Source organism: Callorhinus ursinus, unplaced genomic scaffold, assembly GCF_003265705.2.
Source record: "Callorhinus ursinus isolate GAN/ISIS: 27379988/994484 unplaced genomic scaffold, GSC_fseal_2.0 scaffold17, whole genome shotgun sequence".
Lineage (NCBI taxonomy): Eukaryota > Metazoa > Chordata > Mammalia > Carnivora > Otariidae > Callorhinus > Callorhinus ursinus.
Window position 1 is genome coordinate 38,658,472 of NW_027397079.1, and position 26,140 is coordinate 38,684,611.

At 49.1% G+C, this 26,140-nt stretch overlaps 1 protein-coding gene across 18 annotated transcripts in view; it reads right to left on the reverse strand.

Annotated features, from left to right (window-relative positions):
• Positions 1-26,140, reverse strand: part of ANK1 (ankyrin 1) — a 213,718-nt gene that overhangs the window by 88,788 nt on the left and 98,790 nt on the right. For 15 of the 18 annotated variants that reach the window (XM_073902550.1, XM_073902542.1, XM_073902539.1 and 12 more), the window contains exon 2: positions 4,463-4,564. In XM_073902550.1, coding sequence (XP_073758651.1) covers positions 4,463-4,564 — 102 coding nt within the window. Of the gene's footprint in view, positions 1-4,462; positions 4,565-11,159; positions 11,366-26,140 lie in introns of those variants that run through there. The other 3 variants (XM_073902552.1, XM_073902541.1, XM_073902549.1) reach the window with 2 other exon arrangements.

Consider the following 26,140-nt stretch of genomic DNA (forward strand, 5'->3'; position numbering starts at 1 on the left):
TGGCCTCCCCATTTCTACCCCTGGGCCCTTCCATCTGTCTTCCACGCAATGGCCAGTGCGCATGCTCCTTCAAAGCACACCTCTGATCATGTCACTCCTGAGCTTGAGTCTGTGGCCCGCTTCCCTCTGCTCTTGAGATAAAGATCAGAAGCCTTACCATGGCTTCTGCAAGCAGGGTGGATATTCCAGGACACGCAGAAACAGCTGTACCCATTGCTAAAAGCTGAACTGCCTCCATTCCTCCGAGATACCTGGAATACCTCCAAGAGCTGCTGCCTCGAGCTCTTATGTACCCTCCATCCCTGCTGCTCTGGCCACTCTGTCCCTTCCCCTGGATTCTTTCCCCCAGTCAGCAACTGTAGTGTGGCACAGCAGGTGAACACCCCCCAGACACACACACAATGCGTGTACACGTGCATGCACACACATGGCTCTGGCCCTGGGACACGCTATCCCAGCTGACTGTGGTGACAATCACCCCTGCCTAGAGGGCCCAGCAAAATCCCAAATTCACCTCTGCAGCCTCATCCACAGCCCCTTGCCTCTGCACTGCAGCCTTCCTTAAACTTTCCGTGCTTTTTGCTGCCTCAGGGACTTCGCACAGGCTGTTCTCTATGACTGGAATTTTTTTCAAGATTTATTTATTTATTTGAGAGAGAGAGTGTGTGCATGTGTACACGAGAACAGGGGGAGGGGCAGAGGGAGAGAATCTTCAAGCAGATTCTCAGCTGAGCGCCGAGCCCACGGGGCTCAATCTCATGACTTGAGATCATGACCTGACCCCAAATCAAGAGTCAGATGCCTAACTGACTGAGTTACCCAGGCGCCCCTATGATGGGAATGTTCTTCCCTTCCTTCGCATCATTAACTTCTCCTTATCCCTTACTTCAAATATCTCTTCCTCCTGGTAGCCTTCTCTGCCTTCAGTTTTAGGGCAAGTCTCATATATGCTCAAAAAATCCTACGCCTTTCCTTCACATTTCCAAACACACTTTGGTTTGCCTACTATTTATGTGCTTATTTGATGAATAGCTCTCACTACCAATAGACTACAGTTCAGAGAGGATGAGGACTGGGACTTTTCTTCGTACTATCAAATCCCTAAGGCCTAGCACTCCATCCACATGTGGACATATACGGGAAGACACTGGCTACATGGGTCTAAAGCCTGCCTATGCCTTGGCTAAATGAAAGCATCAGGCATTCATATAAAGATACTGGTGCGTGCATGTGTATGTGTGTGTCCTTATGTGTGAATTTGTCCTTTTCTATAAATATAATAATGATGACAATCAAAATTAGTAGACATAATCCATGCATTAAGGAGACTGCCCTGAATATTCAGATGTCTCTTACATAAGCCGAGAGAGTTCCTCTTTTCACACTACTTAGCGTAATTACTTCCCATCATGGCAAGCAGCCCTTATTCTTTCCACAAAACGTACTATTTGAAAGGGTGTTACTTATATAAGGATTAGCATTTGCTGTATTCCTGCTATCACAGTCCACCAGCTCAAAAGATTCAAGCCAAAGCACCTCCTCAGGCCATGGCCCCGGGACAGGAGCCTGTTTTCAGCATCTCAAAACAATGAAGGCATGTTCTGAGGAGAAGCAAGCTCTAGTCCCCTCGTGACGTCAGCCCTGTGCACGCTATAAAGCACCAGCACTGTCCCCATGGCCGCACTAATGTGTTTAAAGAGGGCGTCAGAACCACGAGAGACGAAGGACTCTGAAAAACAAACCGAGGGTTCTGGGGGGGGATAGATTAGCCTGGTGATGGGTATTAAAGAGGGCACGTTCTGCGTGGAGCACTGGGTGTTATACGCAAACAATGAATCATGGAACACTACATCAAAAACTAGTGATGTAATGTATGGTGATTAACATAACATAATTTAAAAAAAATAAAATAAAGAGGGCATCAGTTCAGCTACCGTTGTCCCTCCCGCCCTGCCCATTCTTCACTGCGGAGCCCAAGGCCAGCCGCCCTAGGGGCCGGCATGAGCTTGGCACCACAGGCTCTTCCCAGAGGCCTCTGTCTTCAGCTCCTGCTCCTCCCCCTGCAGCAGCCACGAGCAGGAGACCTGCGTGGCCCAAGATCTGGGGAGCCAGGGAAGGGGCCCTGGGCATAAGCCAGCCCCAAGGGGCTTTGCAGCACCCGAATCCTTCCCTTTCCTCCTCCCTGACATTCATGCCAGTGCTTGCAGCCGTGTCCTCTCAGAAAGGAGGCCGGGCTTAGCCAGGACCGCAGACACCCTTCTGGGACTGGAGCATCCCTTTGGTGCTCGCAGGGCTCAGCGCTACCTGCCCCTGGCACCACGCCCACCGGAAACAGTGTCATAAAGTACAAAAATGCTGCTCGCGGAGCCCAAGATGAACCCCAGAGGTGCCCTGAGGAGAGATGGCAGGGGGACGAGCCAGTGACACCCGGGGCCTCACCAACAGGAGACCAATCAGTACAAAGCCATTTCCCCGGTGTCATCAAAATCTTCCAATTTCACACCGAAAATAAGCCCTGGCTCATGGCTTATGAGCATCCAGTTGTCCCCATTTCTGCCAAATGGATTCCTCTGAGAGCTGGCATCTTAACCCTTGGAAGGCCTCCGAAGGCTCGCTGCTCCGCGGGCGGAACTACACTGCGGAGAAGCCCTCCTCTGCATTTCTGCTGCGGAAGCCTCAGAACTTTCCAGGTGGGCAGAGAGAGCCATCCCCTCGCCTGTGGGGGGCTGGGACAACACAACTACAGCTGCTGTCAGGGTGCAGTGTTGAAGCAGGGAGCCCCTCTCCTGAGCCACTCCGATCCCAGGACTTGCTCCCTGCCCCATACTTTGCTCCCACATCCTCATCCCTTGAAAGAAATGGGTTCACAGGTTCAATCTGTTTTCCAGAGGCCACGCCTGGGCTCTGTGTGTTTGCTGAGTTGCCACAGATGTCCTCACACTTGGGTGGAGGGGGGTGGGAGAAAGGGAGGAGGGCTTGCTGCCTCTACCCCATCCACAGACTCGAGCCAGGGCACATGCTTGTCCCCCGTCCGAAGCTCACTGCCATGGGCTTCACGCCACACACCTGCTTTTATTTCCTACCACACACCACCTACTTCAACCTCTCTCATCTTTGAGCTATGAATTTACACCACAGAGGACCAACTGAATCCAAATGGGGTCTTGCCCTGAGAGAAAGAGCAAGTGGTATGTTGCATTTTAAGCAGGGTGGCGGGGACAGGGAGGGGATGGGTGGTAAGAAGGCGGGGGTACAGAGGCACATTGCCCCCCGGGAATTGGCCCCAGCTGGCTTGTAAAAGCAGTCTAGTGTGCTACAACACGGAGGAACCTTGAAGACACCACGCTAAACGAAAAGGACAGAGCCTGTGTGATTCCACTTAGAGGAGGGGCCTAGAGCAGTCGGATTCATAGAGACGGGAGGGAGGGGGGGGGTGGGGGGGGGGGGGGGGGGGGGGGCGCCAGGAATGGGGAGTTCCCGCCTAAGAGATGCAGAGTTTCAGCTCTGCAAGATGAACAGCATTCTGGAGATGGATGGTGGTCATAGTTATTCCACAACATGAATGTACTTTATCCCACTGAACTGGACACTTAACAACAGTTTAAGATGGTAAATTCCATGTCATGTGTATTTCACCACAATTAAAAGTAATTTAATGGTTAAAATGGTAAAAAAAGAAAAAGTTATGATTGGTAAATGTATTCTAAATTAGAAACTGATTTAGCACATGTACCCCAACGATTTAACTGGCTGGCCAAACCAAACAAACCAAACCAAGGTCATCCATCCATGAGCCCAAGCTACACCCCCGTTCTCTTTCTAGACGATAATTTCCTCTCTGTTCAGTCAGTTCCTAGATCTTTGGCCCCAAACCTGACTCTTTGCCCTCCGATCTGACCTGAACACACGAAATTTCCTTACTACCCCCCACCTGACACCAAACCCACCGCTTAGCACCGGGAACCTCCAGAAAAGCAGTTCGAGCCACGGCGGCTCTCAGCCTGAGCCAGACTCACTTTCATCAACACCTGACAGAGCAAGGGAGGCATCATCACGATTTCCTTCTCAGCACAGCGAGAACCCACAAAGGCTGCTAGTGGACAAAGGAGATTTAATGTCACCACTGACACAACATCCTTCAAAGGCCCTTCCTCCTGCCCCCTTTCAAAGGCCACATGTTCTAAGACCACAGCGGGAACCAAGGCAACTTCTGAGGGAAGAGGCAGCAGGGGAGGGAGCCTGGGCCCAGTCCACACGATTCAGGCATCAGTCCTTCTCTGTGGGGCCCCGAACCGCGTCTGGGATGTGAACACCAAGGTTAGGGCCTTCAGCAGGCAGAAGCCCTTGGGGAGTTTTGAGGCCACTGGGAAAAGGTTAATAGAGGCGGATTAAAGCTGTCAGGAAAAGGCACCAGGCAAGAACCTCTCTTCAGAGACCATATGCCTGTCCCGACCCCACGTACCTGGTTACAGGTGTTAATGTCTACGCCATTCCGCAGGTGATCCAAAGCTTTGTCCAAGTTGCCTGATCTTGCTGCCCTCAGAAAGCTGGTAGCAGCATCGGCCTGTGAGGAGAAACGGCAGGCTGTGTGAGTGTGCTCTGTGGTAATGACTTCAAGACCCCATTCAAGCCCAGGGCTGCCAAAAAGGGCTAAAGTCACAGCGGCAGCCACTGCAGCCTCCTGTAAGGCACCCTGGTGCCCCCTACCGTGGCACCCAGGCATGGGACGGGCCTAGAGTCCCATCTAGACGGCTCTCAGGTCTGTACTGTGAGGCACCTTCTTCTTGGTATCTTTATAAGCAAACCCCCTTGGCTAGGGCCTAGGATGCACCAGTCTTTGAGAGGGACCCTGTTCCAACTGCAAACACTCAGCACTGCCTGGCATCCTACCGCTTCGATGTTTCCAAGGGCTCCCCATTCTTACAGAGGACCCTATAGCACATAGCCCCTGACCCCAGGGGGTCACAGATACAGGCATCAGAGGAACCTAACAGGTGCTTCTGGGTCCTGTTTTGTGGTTTGGTTTTTTAAGTACACAGCACATAGCACTGACTTACTATGCACTAAGATTATCAGCACTTCACAGTTACTATCTGTTCACATACCCACAGAGATATGCATTGAATACTCATTTTTGAAAACCCCAAGAAGTATGTAGTATTGTGGTCCCCCTCTTACAGATGAGGAGCCAAGGCGCAGAGAGCTAAGGTGACTTGTGCAGAGTCACACAGTGGGCAAGAAGCGTAGCCTGGACTCAAACACACACAGCCCTCCTCTGAAATCCATGAACTTGCCCTCCTTGCTCTGCTGCCAAGTTAACGTGAGGTTTTGCCGGCAGGTGCCCCTCACCAGCTCTCGTGAATGAGAGTAAAGCTGTTCTTTCCAAAGCCGTTGCTCTGCCACCCACACCATGGCCATCAAGACCCTGCCACCAAATAATATAGGCCATTACAATTATTACAGCAGGACAAGGGCTGAGCCCTGTGCTCGGCCAGGGGTGCGCACCCAGGTGGGTGAAGGTCGTCAAGTGACACGCCATGCATGAAGTGCTCCGGAAGACCCACCCATACCTCGTGTTTCCCTCTCCTTTCAAGGGTACTCTGTCTCCTGCCTTCATGCTCCCTCCTCAGAGAACATGCCATAGTGGGCGGAATGGTGGCCCCCACAGATCCGTCTGTGCCTGAATCCCTGGAATCTGGCAATGTCACCTTATTTGGAAAAAGAGCCTTTGCAGATGTAATTAAGTTATGGGTCTTGAGATGAGACCCATCTAGATTACCTAGGTTGGTCCTAAATCCACTGACAAGTATCCTTAAACCCCGATCCCCTCCCCAGAGCAGGGCTACATGCCTTTGCCCATCAAACAGTCAATCCATGGCAGCAAAGACTTTCCAGCCTCATAGACACTACCTTCACCTGTCCCTCCTTCTTGCCACCTTCCAGCCTCCAGTACCGCACTAGAAGAGCTGCTTCCTTCCTCTGCCTCGCAGCCAACCCCACTCCACCCCTGCCTCGTTGATCTTCCGAAAATCCAGATTTCCTGCCAACCCTCTCATATTCCAGACCCCACATGCCCCCACCCCCACCCCTGGCTCAAACCTAAGCTTTCGTCCACTTGTTCACAATATACACACACTTGGGGGGTGCCTAGAGGGGGCGCCTGGGGGACACAGTTGGCTTTGTGTCCCACTCTTGGTTTCGGCTCAGGTAGTGATCTCAGGGTCCTGGTATAGAGCCCCGGTTGGGCTCTGCACTCAGTGTGCAGTCTGCTTAAGACTCTCTCTCCCTGTCCCTCTGCCCCTCCCCCTGCTCTCAAATAAATAAACAAATCTTTAAAAACAAAAAACAAAAACACCATACACACACTTGGCTCTCCCTGCCCCCAACAGAGCTGGCAGAAGAGCCCCTTCCTCCTTCCTTCTCTGTCCTCCCGTGGCATTCCCAGGCTGTCTGCCTCCAGGCCCACACCCAGATTATTCGTGGGACCCTGAAGCCCTCTGACGCTTGCATTTGCTAATTCCAATCCAGGTCCACTCAGCTCCTATCTCCTCTATGATGCGGTCCTGGGATACTCAATATTTACCATTTTTAAATCTAGAAACAGGAGCTTGATTTTTTATTTAAAAAATGTATTTTAAATACATCTTTGTCTCCCCAGCCAAACTGTTTCCTTCTCGGGGCAGGGACCAAATCTTCCACCTCTTTGGAAATCCTTCAAAGCTTGAAATGGCTGCTAGGCCACGATCCCCCTTGGCTGAAAACACAAGGCCCCTAATGTCCCCTTAAGTTCCTCCGCTAGGCATCTATGGGGGGGGGGAATACCTCAGAAATGAGGATCGCTCTGTTGGTTCCCCATGAGCTAGATTCCCAGAGAAATCAGACTCAAAGCTTAGTTCCTCAGAGAAATGTCTGTTTGTACCTGCTGAATCAGAAAGTCTGTCTGCATTTAACTATTGGGAAAAATATTAAATTATTCCCCAAGAATGAGAGTGTTTGAGAAACCTATCTCTCACCTATCCCACCTACCCAAACTACCTTCTGTAGCACAATAATAGGATTCAGGACAAAAAGCTGAGCACGGCGGGTAAAAACAGTGCAGCGTGACACGGCTTGACTCGTCGGGGTACGGCATCCAGGTACTGAGGCAGAATATTTACGATAGACAGACAAACAAATAAATAGAGGGTAAGGAAAGCCCAATCGAGAGTAGGCTGCAAAGGGCGAAATAGTTGGTGTGGTTTGTGTGCTATAAGAATGAAATTACAACAGTAATACCAGTCATTGGGCAGGTGTCTTACCAACATGGTATCTTTCCATCCTTATCGCAACCAGTGAGGTAGGTACAATTATCACCCCCATCCCCATGTGATGAAGCTGAGCTTTGGAGAGGTTAATAACTTGTCCAGGCTCTGCAGTTAAGTTAGGTTAAACTCAGGGACTCAGCCCAAGACTCCCTGATGAAAGCCCTTCCACTGCCCTTGACCCCGAGATGCATCCCCAGCAATTTCAAACCAGGGGCAGCCCTGACAGATTGTGGGGGCTGGGAGGAGCCACATGCCTTTGCCAATCAAACAGTTAATTCATGGCAGGGAAAGGGTCCCAGGCTGGTCCCAGCTCTAACCCCGAGGGCTATGTTAAGTCCAAGACACACCTCAAGAACGGGACCATCTCATCCCAGTCCTTCCTTTTGGGGATAATAAAACCAGCAGTAAGGATAAAGTGATTGGCTAAAGTCACCTATAGAGTTAGAGGTGAAGTTCAATTGCTAAGGCGCCTTTTCATTTTCTGTTTGGTCTTCTCTGGCATAGAGTAGTCAGGACATTAGCAGGATCCTCAGGGTATCTTACAGGTGAATTATAGATAATGGTGTCACTCCCACTGTGTATCACTCAGTTTAATTGTACAATATATTTGCTGAGGTCCTATTTCAAGTCCAGGATTCTGCTAGGGCAAAAAGAAATAGAATAAAATTTCAGAATATAGGTCCCTGCCCTCATGATTTGAAAAACAAAGTGACAGAGTTATAAAGGGGTCATTTGTGCATGCATTGATTCATTCCACTAGCATTCAGTGAGCACCTCCTAGGTGCCAGGGAATATTTAAGTTCTGAAGCAAATGACCCTGGTAGGAATATGAGACCCATTCTCACCATCTTGTTCTTCCGAGCCTATGCTGCCCATCTATCTAATTCAATTACCTCCAAGTCAATGACCTGTCCCAGGTGCAATTTCCTGGTGCATCCCAGAATGGTCTGTGTAATCCAATAGGGCAGAAAGAGAGTCAAATGAATCCAACATGTTCCATTTAGAACAATTACCTGAGTAGACACCAACCAGAAAAACAATAATGGCAATAGTGACAAAATGCTAACCAGACTATCTCTGGGCTCTGATAAATTGGAGCAGAATTCGTGGCCCTCCCCGAGTTCCACCTGTCCCTGGGATGTGGGGCAGCCTCAGAGAGGCCTCTCTGTTAGAGGAAACTAGATAGAGGGCCTGAAGGAGGCTGTTCACTGTGTTCCAGAAAACCAGTCCACAAGGGCCCTGAACCCTGCATCACACGCAGGAGCTACCCGCCCCTCTGAGCACCCACCAAGGCTGCCTGCTTGTGTCTTTGCCCCTTCTTCATCTTGAGCTTCATTTTAATCTAATTTTACCTGTGAGAAAATTGCTCGCGCCTGTGTTGAGGGCAAGAAGGTGTAAATATGTTTTGTTGCGTCCTCGACCCACATCCCTGCTGGTTAATCCATGTGATATCTCTGAACTTCCTTCCATAACAAAATAAGTTTGCCTTTTTTTTAACATTTTATTTATTTATTTATTATTTATTTATTAAATAAATAAAATTTGTTTAACATTTTATTTATTTAACAATTTATTTATTTATTTATATAGAGATCATGAGTAGGGGTGTCGGGGCAGAGGGAGAAGCAGGCTCCCCAGAGAGCAGGGAACCCGTGGCAGGGCTCGATCCCAGGACCCTGGGATCACGACATGAGTTGAAGGCAGATGCTCAAGTGACTGAGCCACCCAGGTGCCCCAAGTTTGCCTTTCTAAATCCCTTACTATGTTTTAGACACTTTACATAAATTAACTCATTTGCTCCTCCCAATAATCCCATGAGGCAGGTGCACTTACTGTCTCTTCCGCAGAGATGAGTTGAATGAGTCACAGAGAAGTAACTTATCCAAAGTCACACAGCGAATACGTGGCTTGGCCAGGATTTGAATCCAAGTAGCCTAACTCCAGGGTCTTTCTCTTCACCCCTGTGCTACGCTGCCCCATGGGCCAATCCCTTTTAGGGCTTATAATGTTCCTCTCAAGTTCAGCTCTGGGAGGAAGCCTTCCACCCGCGCTCAGAGGCCGTGAAGGCCCTTGAGTTCTCATCAGGACTGCTTGGAAAAGGGAGGTGAACCCTTGGTTACCTGAGACACCCAGACTATTATTAAACTTGCACTTCCTGAGTGGGGTGATATGAATATAGCAATAGAGAAGTAGCCCAGGGGGCTCCAGTGTCCTGGGAGGGAGAGGCCGGAAGCACACTATGAAATGTCAGCGTGCCTGAACACATGAGCACAGAAGGCTCCACAAACCCTAGAGGCCAAGCACAGTTGAGTTTCAGGCCGAGTAAGAGAATCCCGGGGCCTCTTTGTACCATCTCTGGGGCTTGAGCCGGTCCAAGTTTGCCTAGGACAAATCATGAATTACTTTCTCAAGGTCTTTCAGTACAAATTCATGTCTAAAAAGGTGAATGGAAACAGCTATTATCAGTAAACACTGATAAGATAATAGAGATAAGATAATATCTCTTTCCCTAGGGGTCTTGTTTGAGCAAAATGCAGTTTCTTTAACAAGGCCATTGTCAGGACTCCCAGGAAGAGATTCTAGATCTTTCTAGGGGGGTGCTGAGGCACATCCAGCGGACTAAGGCAGACCACGGTTCTAGACGCGGAGCTGCCTGCTTGTGTTTGGGGGTGGCCCTCCAGGGCAGACTCAGCACCTTGCTCTTCCTAGGAGCCCCCGTCAGGCCTCGCAGGAAGAACAGACAGTGCTAGCCAGCATGCCCACCTGTGTGGCCCCTGCCTTTATCCCACAGACTACAGAGAAACAGAAGTGAACCCTGGGCCACAGCGTGTGTTTTCATTAAGTTTTTCATTTTTCTTTCCAGAAAGTTGTGCTGGGAAATCTTCCCAACCTGTCTCCAGGAGCCCCAGTCAGACTACCACTGGCAAAGGTAGAAGGGACATATTGAAAGTGCCATTAAGGTCATAAAAGGTGCAAGCAGGAGTCCCGGGTTCCCTTCTAATCTCCCAACACAACTGCCAGGCCTTGGGAAAAACCCTGCCCAAGCCTGCGTCTGGCCTTAAAGGCTGGGTGATGCAGTGATGTGTGAGGAGTCCACCCTGATGCTGGGAAGACCTGGGAAGATCCCGCTCTGCCACTTGATGCTCTGCCTCCTACAAGTTCCCAAACCTCAATTTCCCCATTGCCCAAACGGGGATGATACACGGCTGGCGGGGGGTGCGGGGGGGCGTGAGGATGACAGGGTACGGAAAGCACCTGCTCCCCAGCACACAACAGGTCTGCCTTCCTCTCATCCCCATTCATTTCCCGCTAGCTCCAGGACCTCCGGGCACTAGTGTTTCCAAGGTTGAGGGGTCAGATGTGCGGCGGGCGAGGCGGCCCCCTCCCCGGGCAAGGCCAAGGCCAGGGCAGTGGCATCCCCGCGGGTGCGGGTGGGTCCCCAGCAGCAAACCCGCTCGGCGGGACAGTCCTCCGCGCCGAGGGGACGCGGCCTCGAAGAGGGCCCCCGCGCGCCCCGGTCTCCTCACCCGCGCTCCCGCGTGCGGCCGCCTCACCCGGGCCGGCCACAGGTCGGGCCGCCTCCCGCCACCGGTCCCTTCGCGGCGGCAGCCTCCAGGCCAAAGGAATTTTCCTCTGGATCCTGCTAGAAGCCTCGGCGCCCGGCCGGCGTGAGGCAGCAGAAGGGCCGCCCGGCGCGCGTCCCCGCACCCGCCAGGAAAGTTGGCGCCCGCCGAGCCCGGCGGGACCCGCAGCCCGCGGCCAGGGGCGCTGTGGCCCGGACCCCGCACGGCGGCGGCCCAATGCGCGCCGAGCTCCCCGCCCGAGCGGCCGCGAGCAGGCCGTGCACTCACTCACCGCAGGGTCTGGACCGGACCTGCCCTGTCTCGCTGCCATCGTCCGGCGCCCGCGCTGAAATCCGAGCCTGGCTCCCTGCTCCCCCTCCCCCGTTATCTGCTCGGCGGCGCGGGGAGCGCCAGCAAGTTACGCGGCATCTGGCTAAAAATACAGGCTCCCTCAGCTCGGCTCGGGCTCGGGCTTCAGCTCCGGCGCGGGCTCCGGCGCCCGGACCCTGAGCTCACCCGCCCGCCCGCCCGCCCTCCAGCCAGCTAGCCAGCCGCTAATGGCATCTCTTCATTTTCTCTCCATTATTATGTCAGATGGGAAAGTTAATGCGAAGCGATCTCCGGAGAGAAGGCACCTGCTGCCAAGCCCAGCGGAGGGGGTGCGTGGAGCGTGCGGGTGGGGGTGCGGCCCGAGCTGCAGGTGCCGGTCGGCCGGGCGGGGAGCAAGCGTCTTGCCGCTGCAGAAGGGAGGCACACACGTCCAATCGAGGTGAGGAGCTCCAAGCTGCATGGCGCTCCCGCCCTGCCCCTGCCACCCTGACTGTCCTAGTGAACGGCTCCGGAGCCTGCAAAGATGTCCAGAGTGAGCTCAGCAAAGTCTATTTATGCCCCATAACCAATTTGCATGTTTTGAGCTCTTACACCGTGTCCTGAGATACCAGCTAATCAGCCTAATCCAGATTCGGCCAGAGAGCTGCGATGCGAACTGAAGCTGAGAGGCAGGACACAGATCTGTTACTACCATCTCCCTCATCCCTCAAGTCTGAGGGTTAATGAAACATCACCCGAGGAGGCTGGAGTAACCTCCCAGTTTTCTGTTCCGGGACCACCCTCACCTTTTCCTGAGGTCATTTCAGGGGCAGATGTCAAAAGCATTTGGGGGGGGGTGGCCAAGCCTTGAGGTGATGCCAGATTGTTAAGAACAGGTGATGACAAGTAATCAGCAAAAGCAATGCCAGGTAACTAGGCCCCTCGCAAAACTGCTTGTTCAGACCATGGATGTTTTATATCATGAGCCCGGCTTCACCTTCTCTTCAAATAGCAGCCTAGACACAATCCCAAATGCTCTTTTTCCACCCTCCTCCTCTGACACATAGGTATGGTAGAGCTGTGTGTGTTGGTGAGGTGAGGAATTAATGCACTGAGCACCTGTTAGGTGATGGACATACTGCCTTACCTCAATTAACCCTCACAGCCATCCCATAAGGTAGACATGCTATTATGGTTGTATGGACCAAGAAACTGAGCCCAAGAGAGGTAAAGGGTCAGGACCATGGTCACCACTAGTAAATGGAGGGTCCGGCGGATCCAAAGCCCTTCCATTAACAGCCCTGGCAAGATTCCTAACAAAAGTGTACTCGGGGCCAGGAATAGATAATGTGGAGCAAGCTCCTGAAGGTTAGAAAAAACTCTGGGTGTTTTCCAAAGTGAAGTGCTCTTCAAAGCCATTCAACAATTAAGGCAAAGTCCCAAATAAGTGGGATAAATAAAGATCAAGAGAAGAGGCCAGTATGTTGTCAAAAAAAAGTTATCTGAAGTATATAATGCAACTAACTCCGCCCCATGGGGGTAAAAAACCTGGTATTTGAAGACTGCAGCATCAGAATGTTCCGGGTCCAAGACTTTCAACATCATCAGAGGATGAACTTCACGCCAGGCCACCTCTGCAAGGGCACTGGAAAGCACCTGCCCTGCTGTATCAAAGGGCAAGGTGTCTGGGTATGGGAAGTCACCCCAACCCCCCCGTCACTGTGCATATGTTGTTAAAACACACACCCCTACAGGTCTTTTGCCCAGCACCTCTTCAAACTGCCTCTCAGATATGCTAAAATCCTCTACAAAGAGAGCTTCAATTAATAAATTATGGTTACTGGAACAGCCCTGATCATAGCCCAGTGGAATATCTCCAGGGATTTTTAAGCAGCGTTCCAACATTAATATTTAGAGAGAGAGAAAACGCCCTACTCAAATGGAAGATGAATAATATGCACAATACTTTCAGAAACACTGATAGAACTGACTCACAGTAGAAGATCGACTATTTTTTTAACAGCTATATTGAAGTTTAATTGACATACCATAAACAGCATATTTAAAATATACAGTTTGGTAAGTTTTGGTTTATGCATACCCCCCATAAAACCATCACTACAGTCCAGATAATGAACCTCCAAAATCATCTCCAAATTTTTCTCCTGCATCATAATCCCTCCCTCCTGCTGATCTACATGGCCGCCAATACTTGGGATGGTCAGTCTTAATTTAGACATTCTAATAGATGTGTAGTAGTATTTCACTGTGGCTTTCATTTGCTTTTCTCTAATAATAATGGTGTTAAACATCTTTTCAGGGGATTACTCACCATCCACATATCTTCTTTGATGATATATCTGTTCAAATCTTTTGCCCGTTTTTAAATCGGGTTGTTCATTTTCTTATTATTGAATTTTAAGAGTTCTTTATATACAGAATATCTGTTTTAAAGGTGAGATAAACTAAGACCTTGTAAGTAAAGTGATTCAAAGTTAAATATCAAAACATTTCCAGTCTAATTTTGGTACCCAGATCTTATAACTCTTAAGCCCAGTGTCCTTTGTACCATACAATGCTATGGGTTATACACAATCACAAAGAAAAAGGACGACATAGTTATAGTGGACCAGAAGCTAACTATAATCAGAGAAGAGTACTCTCACAGAAACTGTGAGAGTAATGGGAAAGATGCTGAGGTATAATCAGAGGACCTGAGTATTCAAGACTGCCAAGAATTCTTGACGTTAGCCATGATGACCTCATTAGGGTTGAGGCTTTGCAACTTAAATATGCAAAGAGGCAAGGCCCAAGAGAAGAAAAGAAACAATTTCATACATGTCGTTCAGTAAGACCCGAGGTTATAGGAGCTAAAGAAGAGAAGGCTAAAGGATATGGCCCTTCAGATGTAAAGTCCTCTAGCACTAGAGCCCGGAACCCCAGGATGGGCCTAATTATATGGTGTCTTTCCCAGGTGTGGTAGCCTGGTCACCATGATGCCATTATAAGCTTCCCCTAGGCAGAAGCAGCTTGGTTCAAATGTTCTGTATTCCCAGCCCCTCCCCCTCCCCTCCCCCACCTGCTCCCCTATGGACAGTAGTGCCCCATAAATGCTTGCTGACTGATGTTTGAAGAGGCCATACCCACCACCATAAGGAAATAGGAAGTCATGGATTAAACTGATGTAGAGAAGATTTCCATTAGACATTTAGACAGAAAGAACTTTCCAGCTGTTGGGTATGTGACTTAATAGAACTCATTATTCAGAAAGGGCTGAATCTTTGCTGGTATCCTTCAGGAGAGCAGAGACAGATAGCTCACCATTCGATAAGGTATACAGCCCCACAGGATAATCTACATGACTTACTGCAGTGTCTTTGGGCTCTAGGCATTCAGAAAGATAAGGGATTATTATTTTCCCCATGAACTGTCCCTCCCCCCTCATCACGACCACACCCTTAGACAACAAATAACCATCCTGCTCCTTGCTCATTTCCTTTCCTTTCCAAACCCAAGGGCTGCACTTTTTACTGCAGGAATTTAGTGTGTCCATGAAATCTGTCAGTGCACGTCACTGAAACCAAAGTAAAGCGACAGAAAGGAATTGATGGGCGAGAGAATAAAACGGGGCTTCTCAGGAAGGACACAGGACCACTTGTTCTAACCTGTAGGCTCAGGGTGTCTACAGCTTTTTTCTAAACTTGCTAAATATTTTACCCGCTGTCTCCACAGGTCCCTTGGCAGACAAGCCTGATGAGGTGCTAGACTCCAGCTGGGGAGCGCGTTCCTGGGTCCCTTGCTGCTCGGTCAGGAGAAGAAAACAAAGCTATTCACTGTGTGACACGGAAACCTGTGGGGGCACTGGGAGTCCAGGACAGTTTACAGGGCCCCTGCCGCGGATTCCTCCATGAATCTAGCTCTTCCAGAAACAGGGAGAATATGTCTTTTTGCTCAAAAGCCTGGAGCAAAGAATCTCAGGTGCATGGGATTCTCAGATGACTGGGCACCCCCAGAACATTCCAGGGGGACAGGAACAGGCAGCTTCAGGCGGCAGCCAACCTGGACTGCAGCTGGCTCCTCTCTAAAGGAACATGAGAGCTGACAAATTTGTTGCAGACCCAGGATTCCAGAGAAGGGCCTCCGGGCACCTCAGGCCCTGGGCAACAAGGCTCTCCCCCTGCCGTTCACTGAGGGACACCCGTGCCCTCCTGTGCCTCTGGTTTAATTCTCTGCAGTCAACTCAGACATGGAACTAACTTAATGACAACAGCACTGTTTGAATTTCTGGGCAGCCTCAAAACACTCCAAGTCAGTTAGGCCCACTCCACTGCGGTTGAGCTGCATAACTTTTGATAAGGGAAATAACTTTTCGGAGTGTTGGTTTCTTCCTCAGTAAAATGGAAATAAGGTGACTCACTTCTCCAGGTATTATGAAAATCATGTAAAAATGCCCAGCACCACTATGGGGCACAAAGCAGGTACTCAGTAAAATGACAACTGACCCTCTTTTCCCCTCCTTCTCAACTAAAGCTTTTGTCAAAGGTGAACCCTCCCCACCCCCAGAGCTATGGGGTGTTGCTGATCTTGTTTCTGTTGTGGAAAATTAAGGTCTAGGGACAGCTTCCCCAAGGCCCACCATCCATGGCTGAGAACAGGATACCCAAGAACCCCCAGCACTCTGCTACAGCGACAAGACTCCCCTGGGCTTATCATGCACCATTTCAGTGTCCATTTCCTCTGCAGTGAAGAAAAGTCTCCAGGCGTGTGTCTAGCTGGAGCCCCGCTCCCAAGCCCGCATCTGACATTCTCCGTGTGGCATCCCTGTCTCTGGCTGCCCCATGGCCTTCTGACAAATACAGCTTTGCCCTCAACCATTCTTCTATCTGGCCGAGCCCTCATCCACGCAGGGAGTTGCCCCAGCTTCCGGAGCTTCTGGGCACAGTGGATAAGGGTGGGTACCAGAAACTCCACCCTTTACCGAGAAAGACAGGCTCCTTTATCGCCGACAGAGCCAGCCATCAACCACCCCAGGGAGTTTGTAAACCATCAGGAGTATGGCTGCTGGGAAGATGTTATTTTTCAGAGACATGGTTGCACCCTCCTGCACTACCCCCCACTCCCCTTTCCAATAATTAATTAGGAAGGCACTTGGCAGAATATATGCTGTAGCTATTATGCCGAATGGACTAAGAAATCCACTCCGACTCCCTTCAGACCTTGTAATTCCTTCTTAAGCTTTTCAATAGTGAGAGAAGAAAGGAAAAGGAGAAAAGACAGTCTTGGTTGTTTTGCTATTTAATTTTGTGTGGTGCTCACCAGTGCTCACTCAGTGGCCAACTGGGTAGCCCCGGGTGCCCTGCCTCACCGGAGGAAGGGATTGCAAGTGTGGACTCTATTTAAGGAGGTGATCAGAGCCGGGTATCAGGTCCCATAGTGCTGGCACTGATCTCTATCATGTTCCTTTTAAGAGGGTTGGTAGTCACAGAGTCTATTTTTAAACCCATGAGAAAGGTGCTACATGGAATCCAGAGAGGAACAACATTAAACCTGAGAACGCTGCAGGGGGGCACAGCTGAATCTAGGATTTTCTCTTCACAAACATCCAGGGGTTCCCCTTACTCATGGGACCAGATAATGACTGTCCTTCCATAGGGATCTTTTTAGTTGTAAGCCCACTTTTGGTGGAATTTGACCCTTCATGAGCCCTCAATTTGGAAAAGGGTTTTATATTCTGGGTCCATTTTTCAGTATTGAGATTTTTTTTTTTTTTTTGGCATATCCCCACTCCTGGTATGAAAAATCAATGTGCTTTTGAATATATTTGTCATCTCCCTCTCTGATTTTCAATCATGTGCTCTGGACCTCCCTCCCCACCCAAAGCATGGCTGAGCTCATAGCCAAGATTTTGCCAATGGGAGGGGCCAACAAAGGCTGACCTCTCCAGTGGTCTCTGTGCCCAGCACCCCAGAAATTCTGCCCTTGTGCTGGAGAAAAAGGAGGGGAGTGGACCCCAGTGGCAAGTCTACAGGGGACAGGATTATTTTCCCAACAGCGAGAAGCAAAGAGGCATCCAAACGTCACTGTTTTGCATCTAATAACCAGATGAAGAGAGCAGAATGTTTTATGTACAATAACAAATTTCAACTTCAGTATCCATTTCTGTTTTTGGATAAGAAATAGAACCAGAATTCCTAAAGAACTCAACGCCTTGAGAATAAGCAAAAGCTTTTGCCTGCTGAGCAGTTCTAGAACCACCCAGGACTGCTCAGGCTGAGAACTAAGTATGAGATGAGGGATCTTCTGATATTCGTTCATCTTGGCATCTCCATGCCCAGCACAGAAGCAGCACGACTACGTGTCTCTCGAGTTGAACAGGATTATGTTCCTCAAGTCAGCCAAATGGGAGCTTCAGCCAGGCAGGGTCAAAACAACATACGTCAGTGTTAGCATGATACAGACTACACACCAGAGGCTCAGGAAATGTTAGCTGAACTGGAATCCAAAGAAATTCATTCAATTCAGATTTTAAAATGAGTCACATCCATGAAAAAAAAAATCAGATGTTCTGAGCTGGTTGGCCAGATGGTTCATTTCCCCAGACGCTGTGATGGCCCCTGAGGAAACAGCCTGGAAACCCCTGTCATTTCCGAGGTGGGGCAGAGCCCTGAGCTGTGCGGCAGGAAAGGATCATGCACACCAGGGCTCACCTCCAGCTTTTCCCCACAAGTCTCCGTTAGCACGAAATTGCCAGCCCAGCCCTGACAAAGCCAGTGTGCTTCCTCACTCCCCAGGCAACGAGGTAGACGGGTCCTTAATGGTTCATATCTGTCTGCTGCGGGCGGGAGGATGGTGACAGGTCACAGGGTGCATAAACAGACGTCTAAAGGCATCCCCCACCATCAAGCGTGCTGGCCCGTGTCCCGTTGCCATGTTCCGTTCTCACCACTGTGTGAGGGCCTGGCTAGGTTCAGAACATACTGCCTGACCGCCAACTGGGGGAGCCCAGACTCAGGGTGCAAATCAAATCAAACACGTTCTGGAAAACACGTATGAGCCGCACTGCCAAAATGGCCCGATTTACTACACTCTGTCCAGTGCTCATACACATTACGGAAACCTTCCTCTGCAGCCTGCTGCTACAGGGAGAAACTGCAAAATCAAACTCACTTCACACTTGGACATGCTAACATGCACAACTGTTTTTTTTCAAACTGCCAAATGGGCTTGACTCTTGGCAGTGAATCCCACGGCTCACTTTCCAAAGGATGTCCACGTATTCCTTCAGACGGCCCTACATGGCTGACCAGGAGATCTGCTCAGGCCTCTCCTTTATTTGAACAATTCTCCCTAAAGAGAGAGAGCTGGAATGGGTGGCCCATGGCCAGCCTGACCTGCCGAAAGAATTCCAGAGGGGCCTGTGCTCCCCGAAGTTCATCCAGTCTCTGGAGCAAGGCTTCCCCAGCTTGGGGGAGGCAGTATGGTGACACCCACTAGGAACTGGGGCCTCAGAGGATCATGCCCTGTGACCCCCTTCCCTGCCCCCTGGCCCATAATACTTCACTCTGGTGCCAATGAGGTACAGATACAAGAGCAGGAAGGGGAAAGATGCTGAAAATAATGTAGCTAAGATTTAAGAGCCAGGCGCTGTCCTAAGCATTTTATTTGTCAACACATTTGATCCTTACAACCACCCTAGGAAGTAGCTGCCATTAGTATTTGCATCTCACAGAAGACAAGCTGTGGCATGAAAACATGAAGTAATTTGCCCAAAGTCACCCAAGAGCACGACGGTGCTCTGGGCAGGGCATGAAGCAGAGGGAAGAGAGCTGCTCTAGGTCTTGCTTGATTATATGAACTAAGGTATTTGGGGGGTAGATGAGAAAAGTGAAATTCTGTTGTTCCCCAGGGAGAATGGATCCATCTTGGAAATCTGAATGCAACTTAGGACCTCTTTATTAATTTGGGATTCCCGTTCGTCAGAAGAGACCCCAGCCACCGATCTGATGTAGGTTCGACGCAGAAATGTTGACATGACCCTAGGCCCTAAAGGGTTTAATGAGAGGGGACCGAGCCAAGACTGTCTCTTCCCAAAGGGTTGGGAAAATGGAGAGTCTTGAAACAATAAGGTGGGTTTTAATCCCAGTCCAACTGAGTTCTCTAGAATTATCACAGCAACTTTGGTAATACCCCCTCTGGAGCCAGGTGCAAACAGTTCCAGGAAGCAGGTGCTAAGCCTCCACAGCGGGCCCTGGTCCTCAACCCCAGGGAGGGATAATGAGGTAGTGGAGTCCTTAGGGACCCTCTGCTGTGGAACTGTCTTCTTTCCCCTTCACTGGGGCCCTGATGGTCAGAGCAGGCCCAGCTGGCCAAATGCTGACTGAAGGAGTTTCTTCTCTCTTCCCAGAGCCAAAACATTTCAAAGCAATTAAGCCCAATTAAACCAGTACCTGGCCTACCTACCATCTCCTGAATTTTGCCATTTCTCACAACCTGACAACAGGAGGATAGGCTCTTTCCTTTGAGATCCTCTTAAGCTCCTTTCAACAGCGTACTTAGCAGTTACCACTGAAGAACACCTTGGTATCTGCCTTTTACTTCCCAGGCCTATTTTCTCTTTACTACCAAGCCAACAAGAGCAGGTGCCACACATAATATTTCACACGGGGCTCATCATATTATTCTTAATAATTGAATAGAGACCATTATCTTTCTATTTAATCCCCTTGTGAATTCTGGCTGGCTTCTCCTCGAGATATCATTTCATACAGTATTTATATCACCTCTTTTATAATTACTTAAATAAAAGGTGAGGAAATAACTTATAAATCATCAGCCACATCTGCATTTCTCTCTGTGCCGCTCATCTGCAGAAATCCCCACCTACAGGTGAATCCTAAGATGTGTTACTCATTTGGACATTTCTAATCTGTACAATGATGAGGCATATCTAGATGGCCTCTTTTTTAAACCTTGGCTTCATATCTTTTTAAAGAAATAAAATGTTATAGAAGTATTGATGTTCTTTCCATATCTAAAATTTTCTGACTTTATGAGTATCTTCCTTGTACTCTAAAATCAACCTTGACAAGTACTTCTACAAGCTGTTTTTCACAATGACCTTTCTCAGCACGCCTGACCTTGAACTCCTAAATAAAAGTATGTTAAGTATGGGAGAAAGAACAAGAGAAATGGACAGTGAACCAAGTATCACTAGAAAACCCATTATTGTTTCTATAATGACTGAGCTGGTTCTTGCCTCCAGAGAGAGAGACATTTCCAGGATTTTTGAAATAAGATACAAAGATGTCAATCAACATTTCCAAAGGAAAATCATTGCCAATATCCATATGGACCTTTGGTCCCTCAGATGCTTTTAAGGTGAGGGTAACAGAAATAAATTATCTACATAAGACTTGGTGGTGCTCATAGGTCTGCTTCTCATTCGTTTATTCTTCCATTCAGACATGAACTGTTGAATTGCCATGTGCAGTCCAAGAACCGGATGGAAGACATAAATAAGCAGACTCCAAGGTTGCCACCCTTGGGAAGATTGCAAACTAGCAGACGTAAAGATACAGCTGTATGGAAAATAAATAGAACAATAAAAGGGTGAAATGTTCAGTAAGAGATGCCCCATGGCCCAGTTAAAACCAAACGAGAGGGCGCCTGGGTGGCTCAGTCGTTAAGCGTCTGCCTTCGGCTCAGGTCATGATCCCAGGATCCCGGGATCGAGTCCCGCATCGGGCTCCCTGCTCAGCGGGAAGCCTGCTTCTCCCTCTCCCACTCCCCCTGCTTGTGTTCCTGCTCTCGCTGTGTCTCTCTGTCAAATAAATAAATAAAATCTTTAAAAAAAAAAAAAACAAATGAGAGGTTCCCATAAGGCGTGCCAGTAGTTCAAAGGAGAGGCTGAGGTCAGATGGGGTGACAGTTCTCGGGGCAATCTTTTATTGAGCAGTAAGATTTGAACCAAACCTTAAGGACTGACTGCCAATCTTTAGGAAGTCATGGGGATCAGTTTCAGTTTGCACCCCCAGGCCCCATGCTCCAGGTGTTTGGTTATAGAAGACAAAACACACGGATCCAGAAACAAACACTTGTAAATACACATATATATGTATGCCAACAAAAGAAATATGTCTACTCTAGGGAACTGTGTGAATATTATGTAAAAGAATAATTCATTCCAAATGATAGTACAGCATTTAACGTTTTAAATGTTTCCTGTGATGAGGTTGCATAAAACCCTCACAAAGGTTTTATGCAAACAGGAAAATGAGTTGATGGTTGTTCGATTTATTCATTTGTCCAAAAAATATCTGCACTGGGGCACCTGGATGGCTCAGTCGGCAGAGTACGTGACTCTTGATCTCAGGGTCGTGAGTTCAAGCCCCATGTTAGGCATAGAGTTTACTTTAAAAAATGTATATATCTGTATACTTGTTAGGTTCTAGACACTCTTCAGGATCCAGCACTGAACAGAGAGACAAGAATCCTGCCCTCAAAGAGCTTGCATTCTAATGGGAGAGAAAGGAAGTGGATGGATGAGCAACAAGATAGTGACCCTATAGGGAAGTGAGAAGTGCCATAAAAGATGATCGCACGGGGAAAGGGACAGAGAATGAGGTGGGATGCAGTGGTAGACACAGAAGGCCTCTCTGAAGAGGTGATGCTGGAGCAGAGGCCTGAATGCAGGCAGAGATGGAGTGCATGGTATCTAGAAATGCATAGGTTGTGAGAGGTATGCTTGATGTGGTCAAGGAACATTCTAGGGCTCTACCCCATCCCTCTGCCAACACTAAAACATGCCTCGTACTGGGTCTGGAGTGCCCTGCTCTACACCCACAGATTCTATGCATCTTTTGATGCCTATGGGACAAGAAGGTAGAAGCACTCACTGGTGAGGAACCAAAAGAAAGAGACAGTAACAGGTAACATTTGGGGGGGTGCTTACTATGGAGTAGGCACTGTTCTAAGCAGCCTGTAAGTGCTAACTCATTCTTTTCTTAGTCAAAGGTTGTTTTTTTTTTTTTTAAAGATGTATTATTTATTTGAGAGAGAGAGCATGCACACACGTAGAGGGTGGGTAGGGGGAGAGGGACAGAAGGAGAGGGAGAGAGAGAGAATCTCAAGCAAACTCCCTGCTGAGCACAGAGCCTGACCCAGGGCTCCATCTCATGACTCAGATCATGACCTGAGCCAAAATCGAAAGAATTGGATGCTCAACCAACTGAGCCACCCAGGTGCCCCTTCTTTAAAATAACTAATAAAATTGATAAGTCCCTGGGAAGATGGATCAAGAAAAAAGAGAAAAAGCACAAGGACCTAGGTCAGGAATGAAGTAAGGGACATCACTACAGATCCTTTGGATATGAAGAAGATAATAAAAACATGAACAATTAATGTCCACAAATTTGAAAATTCAAAAATAACTAAAGAATTCCTTGAAAAAATGCAACTTACTGAGACTTTAATAAAAATATAAACTCATAATTAAACCTTTCCACAAAGAAATATATAAGCCCAGATGGCTTTATTAGTGAGGGATTTATACACTAAGGAAAAATAACTCCAACCTTACACAAACTTCCAGAAAAGAGAAAAAAATGAGTGTAAACTTCCATTGTTTTATAAGGCCAACATAATCTTGATATCAAGACCTGATAAGGATATTATTAAAAAGGAAATGTTATAGTCCATTTACTCTTATGAATGAAAATGCAAAAAACCTAAATACAATAGTAGTGCTAACTCATTTAATCCTCACAGCAACTTTAGAAGGTACATGCTCTAATGGTCCTTATTTTACGAGTGGAAAACAGAGGCACAGGAAGGTTAACAAATTTGCCCAGGGTCACACAGCATATACGTGGTAGAGCCAGGATTTGAACTCCGCAATCTGGAGCCAATCCTGCTCTTGCAAGCTTTCGGCTCTTGTGGACACCGAGACTGTGGAAGGATAGAAAGCCCAGGAACTCTGAGGATGCCATAAATAAACAAGACGTCAGTTCTGTCTGGGAAAGCGACAAGAGAACACCAGGGAAGGTCTCTGTTCTCTAATGGGAGCTTGGTGTGTTCTACAGCAGTGCTTTGTCCAGGCCACTTACTCTAATTATTATTTAGCATTTGCTAAGGGCCTACCCTGTCCCGAGGCCAATCAGGGAAGCTGAAGTCACAGACAGCTGAAACAGACCCCAGGGGCCTCCCCGGGGCTCCCGGGAATGCAGCTGGCTAATCACACCGGATAGGAGGCCCAAGTTCACCTCTCTCGATTTTCAACCAGTAACTTCCAATTATTTCCTCTTGGACACTGACTGAATTCATAAATAGCATTACCATTTTTCAAATGCCTGTAGGAGTTTGTTGAGTTAACCTGAGTGACTCATTATTATAGTGTTCAGCTTATTCTCCTCTCCTCCTGGGGGGAATGAGCATCCTCCTACACCCCACCCAGAGAGAGGGGAGAGGAGCAGACTCCTCTCCTTCACTAGATTCTTAGCATCCAAGTGGGTCAATGCTTGTTGGGCCCACAGGCTCCTGGTTTTCCTGGAGTCCAAGGCCTGAGTGGCTCCAGAACCTGCCCAGGCCACTTTGAGGAAGTGTGTGTGTGTGTGTGTGTGCGTGTGTGCGTGTGTGTGTGCGTGTGTGTGTGTGTGTGTGCCCGCGTGTGTCTATGTGCGTGTGCTCAGCCTCAGACATGGAGACAAACAGCGGGTCCCAGGGCATTAGACTCTGGGGCTGGGGGCCGGGGAGGGGAGAGGATGGTGAGGAGGGCAGGGGGCTGCTAGAGGCACTGTCTTTTCGGTGGGCAGGTGTACGGTTCACCGGACAGATTACTTCAAGATGGCAGTGGGGGTGGGGAGAGAATATGCCACATACAAAAAATCACATGCTCTTCAGCATTTAACTTGCAATCATGCCTCACTATGAAACTGGTGAAATCCCTAACCAGGGATGTTACAGAGAAATATCTCTGCCCTCTGCTTCTGTCTGTGGCAAGTCTCCCCCTCTGGGAAAAAAAGCACCACTTTCGGTTGGAACTGGGGGCTCTATTTGGAAGGCTTGAGAGAGGAGGTAAACCCCAGTCAGAGGTCTTGTCAGTGATGAGGAGTGGGTTTCATCTGTGGCCTTGCAACTCACCCCGAAATCTCCTTGACCCCCTCTGCGTCCCCCGCCCTCTGCAGTTTTCCCAGCCAGTCAGCCAGCTTTGGACCATCCACAGACCCCGCGGCCTGGCCCCCCGCCTCGGGGCTCTTCCCTATTTGAAAAGACACCGTGTTGTGCAATTCAAGAGACGCCTTTCAAGCAGGTACCACAGGAACCACACCCACCAGCAGTTGTGTCAAGCGTCTTCCACTTGGTGGGGGGGCACATCCCAGGGATCATAGGTGTGGAGGACTCAGCAGGACCCACCTTCCGAGGCTCCCAAGCCCTGGGTGCTCAAGCTCTGATCTCACCACACTTCCTACCTCTCTGCCCTCTTGATTTCCCCTCACACACCGCTGCTGTCTTCTGCAAAAGAAGAAGCGTGCAGTCATTCCCAAACTCAACAAAAGTTGAAATCAAAACCTGCACTCAGAGCTGCATGTTCTGATTACAGCTGGAGAAGCAGAGATTTCAGGGCCTGGAAACAGCCTGGAAGGACGAAATCACTGGCTCGAGGTCACAGGTCATGGCAGAAATGGGGCCAGAGACCAAGTCCTCTGTCTTCTAGTCCAGCATGTTCCACAACCTCACCCCTGGATCTGCTCGGGTGACCTCTTCTCCCTGTCCCTACTGGGATAGGACACAGACAGCAAGAACCAATGGAGCAAGGAGAGTGGAGGGCTGGGGGAGGGGAAGGTCTCCAAGGCCAAGAGGGGCTGGGGGCAGAGGTCAGCTTCAGGTCTGATCTCAGAGCCCAGGGTTAGGGAGGTGAGAACACATGCTGGGGGGTAAGGAGCCAACTCCGGAGGGGCTGAGGGATCCAAGGCTGTTTAGAGGAAGCAGCCGCCTGGGGCCTGGTGGCTGGCCCCATCTAAATTAAGACCAAGGGCAGAGCAGTCAAAACAACTCCTAGCCAAACTGGGAACGCAGCTGGTAAACCCGGGGATTTAAATGGCTAGGTACAAAACAGGAGTGTAGTCACTACTTGCTGAGTCCTGGGTTTAGAGAGATTGGGCCATTCACATGCCTGCCCACCCCCCCACCCCTTTCCCTGGCACCAGTCTAAGAGTGTAGGAGCCCTTCACCAAGGAGACCTGCTTGTCACGCCCTCTTTCTCATTCTCGATATTAAGTAGTCCCCCCCCACGCACCCTAGTTCCGTGATTGTGTACCTCTGCCATGGGACCGATGCCCAATGGAAGAGGGAATATTTCCACAGCCAGCTGTTAAATCAAACCCTCAAAGCCAAGACGTAGGCCCAGAAAGAAATTGGGTGTGTTGTGGGCAAGTCATCCGTGATAGCTGAGCATGTGCCTGCCATTTCTTGGGTAGCTGTTTCAAACCGGGAGAAAAAAGCTGCTAGCTACCCTTCAGGCTTCCTCCGTGAATCTCTCCTTATTTGTTTGCCACGGACCAGTGAGTGACTGCAAGCCAATCACCTAACCTCCCATTCCCCAGTTTCCACCTCCACCAAATGAGATCGTGTTTCCAGTGGGGGCATCACACTGAATGAGTCAGTTCTGCAGCCTGCAGGCCTGTCTCAAGAAAGCTGTAAGGCCCTCCTCACCCCCCAGCAATTTCCTAACACCTTACGAGAACCACCTCAGGTGGTCTGGGATCCTGTTGAGTCAAACAATAAGCCTTTTATTTGCATCAGAATATAGTACACTGCATATATTCATTTTTATTTGTCTTACACACTTGGAGTTTGGGTCTCTCTAATCACCTATGCAAATCTAAGTAAACAAAATGCAAATCTGGGTCCCAAATTAGATGAAAGAATTCCATCCTATTTGGCTTATAAAATTTCAAGTATTTCATT